General features: G+C 48.9%; 1 protein-coding gene and 1 pseudogene across 2 annotated transcripts in view; both read right to left on the bottom strand.

Annotated features, from left to right (window-relative positions):
• The window catches only part of PLEKHA6 (pleckstrin homology domain containing A6), a 62,520-nt gene that overhangs the window by 24,834 nt on the left and 31,249 nt on the right, over positions 1 to 6,437 (bottom strand). Inside the window, exon 9 of the mRNA XM_012806661.2 lies at positions 5,704 to 6,220. Within this exon, the coding sequence (XP_012662115.1) occupies positions 5,704 to 6,220 (517 nt within the window). The remainder of the gene's footprint in view (positions 1 to 5,703; positions 6,221 to 6,437) is intronic.
• On the bottom strand, positions 2,560 to 3,957 carry LOC100951779 (annotated as a pseudogene). The gene has a single exon (XR_001161392.2). The product of XR_001161392.2 is annotated as a 10 kDa heat shock protein, mitochondrial pseudogene (transcript).

Genomic DNA, 6,437 nt, shown 5'->3' with positions numbered 1-6,437 from the left:
GCCACCTTAGGTGTATGTGGCTGGCGCCTTAGCCACTTGAGCCACAGGCGCCAAGTCTGTTTGTTTGTTTTGTGAGACAGAGTCTTACTCTGTTGCCCTGGCTAGAGTGCCGTGGCAGCGTAGCTTACAGAAACCTCAAGATTGCCTTAAGCAATCTTCTTGCCTCAGCCTCCCAAGTAGCTGGGACTACAAACATCTGCCACAACACCTGGCTAGTTTGTCTATTTTTAGTAGAGATGGGGTCATGCTTTTGCTCAGGCTGTTCTTGAACTCCTAAGCTCAAGCAATCTGCCTGCCTCAGCCTCTCACAGTGCTAAGATTACAGGTGTGAGCCACTGCACTCATCCCCAAAAGAACAGCTGTAATATGAGGCTGAGTCTTTGTGAGAGTTAAAAATCAACAAGACATCAACCACATTTTCTGTAAGGATGCAAACTCAAGTCTATCCCCATCTTCAGAGATTCTGCATGTGTATATAGACTATGTTTAATTTGGAATGGGCTATGCACGTATGGTGTGTGTGATATGCGTATGGACTGTGAATGTGTGTGTGAGAGTGTACGTGGGGCAAGGTGTATTAATCTACCAGCACACCAGGCTTCGAGAGGGAATGGGAGGCCCAGGCTCTTCCTAGGCACCCACTGACCTCATTCCTTCCCAATGAGTAGATTAAAGCAATAAAGGAAGGGAGCAGGAATGTTCTCATCCTGGCCTCCTCCCACCTGCTTTGTGGTTCTTGGGCCCTTTCAGCCCATGTGGGCCTAACACTAGGCTACCTTCTGTCTCCCCAAAATGTTACAGGTATTTTGTATGAAAGCACCTAATCCAGTGCCTAATACATAATAAGTGGCGCTCAGTTGATATTTTTAATTTTTTTTTTTTTTTTTTTGAAACAGACCCTCAAGCTATCATCCTGGGTAGAGTGCCATGGCATCAAAGCTCATAGCAACCTCCAACTCCTGGGCTCAAGTGAGTCTCCTGCCTCCACCTCCCAAGTAGCTGGGATAACAGGCACCCGCCAAAACGCGTGGTTATTTTTTGGTTTGCAGCCGTGATTGTTGTTTGGCGGGCCTGGGCTGGATTCAAACCTGCCAGCTCAGGTGTAACACGTGGCTGGCGCCTTGAGCCACAGGCACCGAGCCGATATTTCTGAGTTTTAGAAAAACAATAAAATAATAATACTAGCGATCACGACTCCTTGTCAATGCCTAACAAAGAGCTCTCACATACCTTCCCATTTGATTCCCCTGATAAATCTGAGGAAGTAAGGGCAGGTTCTATAATGCTCATTTTGTGATTGAGAAAACAGAGACCCAGAGAGACTTGTGACATTTCTAAGTTAAAATAAAAATCCTACAAATAGCAGAGGTGGAACTAGAGTGGCAGTGTCTATGTTCTAGACTCTACTCATCAATATAACATTGCCTAAGAATTTACCCTTTCTGCAGGAGGGATCCTTTGGAAAGTTATTTCTCAAGGCCCCTGCCTAACATCCCAGCCCCTCTGAGAGAACAGAAGCCCCCAGGAAGGGGTCCTGTTGTCCACACCGATTGCTTGGCCAGCCAGACACCATGGATGGAGTAGAAAGTTAATCACGTGGGCCAGGAGGCAGGAGGACACTGAGCCCTGCTTCTTCCCATTCCAAGGCACAGCCAACCTTGTTTCTTGCTGAAAGGACCCTGTGCTTCCCAGCCTTGATTTGAGGTGGCAACCTGGGACTTATAACCACATGGACCAGAATGCTTGTGGTGTGGACACAGCATGCTGCTTCTGGAATTGGAATGCAAGGCCCTTGAGGGCTGGGTGCTATCCCTGCTAACTAAACTGTAGATATGCGTCTATGAGGATGATCTCTTTGGGACATTGAGACCCAAAGAGATGGGTCGTGTGGCTTGCAGGTATAGGCTCTGAAGTCAAGATTACGGTTTTTTCCTGCAACTTTAAAAATGTGAAATCATCCTGATAAGGTTTAATCACAGCTTTGTCACATTATAGATGTTTCCTCAGCTGTAAATGGAATCAAACACTCCGAGTCACATTCCAAGCTCCTCTGTTCACTGCTGTGTGTCTTTGGTATGTTATTTAGCTCTCTGTGCTTTTTAGTTTCCCTCAGCTGTAAAAGGAGGATAATAACAGACCTATCTTACAGGGTTGTTATAAAGATTAAATGACTCAGGGATCTGTAAAGTGCATAGAGCAGTATGGGGCATGGAGGAAGCACCCAATTATGGTAGTTGCTGCCATTAGTTATAATTACTATTATTATTATTTTATTTATTTATTTTTTTGAGACAGAGCCTCAAGCTATCCCCTGGGTAGAGTGCCATGGCATCACACCTCACAGCAACCTCCAACTCCTGGGCTTACGCAATTCTTTTGCCTCAGTCACCCAAGTAGCTGGGACTACAGGCGCCTGCCACAACACCCGGCTATTTTTTGGTAGTAGTTGTCATTGTTCTTTGGCAGGCCTGGGCTGGATTTGAACCTGCCAGCTCTGGTGTATGTGACTGGCACCTTAACCGCTTGAGCTACAGGCTCCAAGCCTTATTATTACTATTATTTTTTTTCATTTACATATCTTTATTTGGAAATGTTTATATCAGTACAGTGAAACTAAACTTTTGACATGGGATGTCAACAGTTTAGATATCATCAGTTTATTATAAAAGAGAGACACGGAAATTATTTACATGATGCAAGATTTCAGAACTTCAGTGGAATGGGCAGCTTCATGTCAATGCCATTTCAATAGTGATTTATTTCAGTCTACTTACTTTCCAAGAATGTCACCATCTCTAAATAAGAAATAATCCTTGTCATCTAGAACTACTTTAGTGCCTCCATATTCTGGGAGAAGAACTTTATCTCCCACTTTTACACTAACTGGTTGAATCTCTCCACCCTTTCCTTTAGAGCCTGACCCAACAGCCACTACTGTTGCTTGCAATATTTTTCCTTGAGATTTTTCTGGAAGCATGATGCCTCCTTTGGTTACAGTTTCAGCTGCACACCTTTCTACCAATACTCGATCAAGTGGAAGAAACTTTCTAAATGCTTGTCCTGCCATGGTTCCCACCTCCGTAGCCACCACTCTCTATTGCTATTATTGTTATGATCTTTTCCACCATCCCAGGATGCCTCCACAGGACAATGCTGTGTACTTCCAGGTCTCCTGTGGTTTGCAGCAGAGAACTGAACATAAGAGTATGTGCTCATCTACATTTGCTGGGCATTTGCCCAGCAGATTGACCCCTAGTGAGTATCTAAACTCAGTGAGTATCACAGCTCCCTGACTCTACAAGGCAAGGGAGCCATGGAGAAGAGCTGTGAAGCCCAGGCAGCCCACTGCCCACCACATGGGAATGCTCATCGCCTCTTCAGCCTGTTCACCTGCAACATTGGGTCAATACTATATCTTACTTCCTCTATCTACTGCTCTGAATTCTCAGGAAAGCATGAACTGTGTGTGCAAACAGGCTTCATGGAGGAACTAACAAATATATTGAATTGATATTATTTTTTAAATCATCCTGGGAGGGTCACTAGGCCTCCACCTACATATTATGGAGTTTAACAGCCACCTGTGGAACACGCTGTGCTCCCTTCCTGGATTCAGGCTGAACTAAATCGCTGGCATCTGAGGCCCAAGCTGGGAGCTCCCGCCTCTCCCAGGAAAAAATGCAAATGCCCACTTGCCCCCTGAGGGCAGTTCCATCAGTGCTGAACACTGGAGAAATAATAAGAGGTGGCATTAATTATTCATGTTCTCATTTATTATGCTTCTTTCCCCAGGAAACTCCCAGCTGCCCTGAAGGGCTTTGAAGAGAAAGGAGGTGAGGGAGCAAACCAAAACATAAGCCACTTTGTTGTGTCCGGGTTGCACCAACAAAGGTTGTCAAATGGCTGGAGATGAGGAGGTGGGGAGGAGTGGGGAGACGCGACAGAGGGCAGTGGGATGGTGGGGGCACCAGCTCTGCCTACCTGCTGATCCAAATACTCTAGGTTTCTTTGCAACTGAAGATCTAAAAGTTCATCCTACCCGGAGCCCGAGGCCCAGAGGCCAAACAGCAACACAAACAAACAGGAACACACAAAAGAAAACAATAAAAAAGAAGCAAAGCAGTTAAGAGTGAGCTGGACAAGGAGAGGTCTCTCTCTCTCTGCCCTTGAAGAGTTCTGGGGAAGCGGGGTGCTGGTAGGCAAATTAGTTCTCTACCAGACACTCTCATGGACAGGAGGGATGTACGCCAGGCCCCAACCCCATCTCTCCTAGGTCTGTCTCGGCCTCCCTGGGAGAGGTGAGCTCTGCCAGAGCAATTTAGGCAGCATTTTTAGCAGCTATTTCTAAGTTTTCTGGGAAAATGGGTTGTTACTGGATGGTGCATTTGCTGTGGGTCAAGGCTACAGAGTCTGAACAGTGGCAGAGTGAGAATCAGACTGAGAAAGGAGCCGCAGCCTCCAGGCCTGCTAGGCCTCCTCTGGCCTCCTGGTGCTATCATGGAGAGGGGTTAGCCACAGGCTTTGGAGGACAAGGAGTCCATCTGTTGGTCTCAGTAGTTTTCCCCTACCCACCCAAGGGCAGCATCTGCATATAGTTCTCCAAGTGGTTGTAAAAATTCTCAGGAGAACAAATTCCAGGGAGAGACACTGAGCAGAAAGGGGGTAAAAAAAGGATGCCTTATGGAAAATCTCTTTCTCAATGACACTACTTTCTTTCCCTAAAGATAGCATTCCAGGCAAAGGACGAACTGGAAACAAATACACTTACAGGAAGTAAATGTAAAAGGTCTTGCCTGTTGTGGGGGGCTCTAAGCTTCCCAGTCCATAACCTATATCCCCTGCTCAGGCCCTCTCTCCTGCATGCTAGACAAGAGAGCTGTGCTGAGGTGAGGGGACCAGGGTATTACATGTACCCAGGTCTCATCCATGCTCCTCTGCCCTGTGTCACAGAGGAGAAGGGCCACTGGCACCAAACTTGGTATTTGAGCTACGGTGTTGGCCGTGAGGGAGGAGATATCCAGAGGCTGCCCAAAAACAGATGGGCCAGGTACTGGGCATAGGTCATCTCTGGAGTCTGCCCCAGTTTAGCTCCACTCTGGGTGCAGACAGAGAAGGGAGGTCCTGAGGTGGGGTGGAGGGCAGGAGAGGACGTACCATCTTATCGTGGACCGTGGGGGATGGTGGGTAGTTGTAGGGGAACAGTCCTGCAGGGACTGGTCGCCTGTCTCCCAGGTAATCATACTGGAAGAGAAAGGGATCGCAGAGGTGAGGGGTCCAGCTGGGACACAGACTTCCCTACCAGTTGAAGCTTAAGGTTAGGGGTGTTTGTATTTGGTCCCAGAGCAGATGCTAAACCAAAGGGACAGCAGCACCCCCCTCATGATGATCTATCTGGTCCTCAAGATTTGCTAAGACAAAACCCTCTCTTCCCTCTTTTATTAAGACCGCATGGTTCTTGGCACAACCTGGGACAGGGCACAGAGAGCCCACACGGGGTGGGGGCAAAGAAATCCCCCAAAGCAGCTCTCCTAGGGACAAAGTTGCAGACCAGCAGCTCCCCAGGCAGCATTGCTGGTCCTGTGTACACATAGCCCAGTGGCCCTGTGTCCCAGATGCCCTCAGATCTCTGCCTTTTCTCAGCAGATGGTCTTAAGCTTCTGGGAGTCTCTGGGGTGGGGAAGGAAGGGCAGGCTGATGGCTTACCTTGGGGGAGCTGATGGATCGCCTCATTACATAGGCAGCAGGGTCAGCATAGATGTCTTCACTGCGAGGTGGCAGGCGTTCAAAACGAGCACTGGGTGAACGGACAGGGGAGTAAATGCGGGCACGGCTGTAGGAGCCCTGGCTGGGTGAGCGGGGCACTGAGTGAGACCGGGGCTGCAGGGACAGGCGGCGCAGGGAGCTGGAGGCCGCATCCAGCTCATCATAATAGACAGGCTGCCGGGAGGGACTAGGAATCCAGACAGTGCCGTCCTGCCGCCCATAGCTGGTGGACTCCTTCCATTCTCGCAGCTGGTAGGCAGGGCTGCCCCCATTACGGAAGGCATGGCGCTTGTCCTCCAGGGCCCAGGGTGGGCTAATCCGATCATAGGCAGGCATGGAGCAGATGCTGTCTGGCCGTACCCCTGGTGGGTAGTACTGGTAATCATCAGGGTATTGGGAGGAGTAGGGGCCATAATACTCAGGGACCCTGCGGGGCACGGGGTGGAACCTGGAGGGACTGAGAGAGAGAGGGCATTGTAAAATGCAGGCAAAATGAGCACCCTTCCACCAAGCCACCCGTGCCCCAGCCCTACCTCTGGGTCCTCCAACCTACACCAGGGTGCTTGATGGGTGCACTAGGCAGAGGTAAGGAAAAGCCTCAAGCCCATCCCAAAGCCCCCTTACTTCACCAGTTCCCTAAGGCCAGAAATTACACCATTCAAAGCTTTGATCTC

This window comes from Otolemur garnettii, unplaced genomic scaffold, assembly GCF_000181295.1.
Source record: "Otolemur garnettii isolate 467f Iridium unplaced genomic scaffold, OtoGar3 scaffold00055, whole genome shotgun sequence".
Lineage (NCBI taxonomy): Eukaryota > Metazoa > Chordata > Mammalia > Primates > Galagidae > Otolemur > Otolemur garnettii.
The sequence above is the reverse complement of the archived record's forward strand: the minus strand, read 5'-3'. Positions and strand labels throughout refer to the sequence as shown.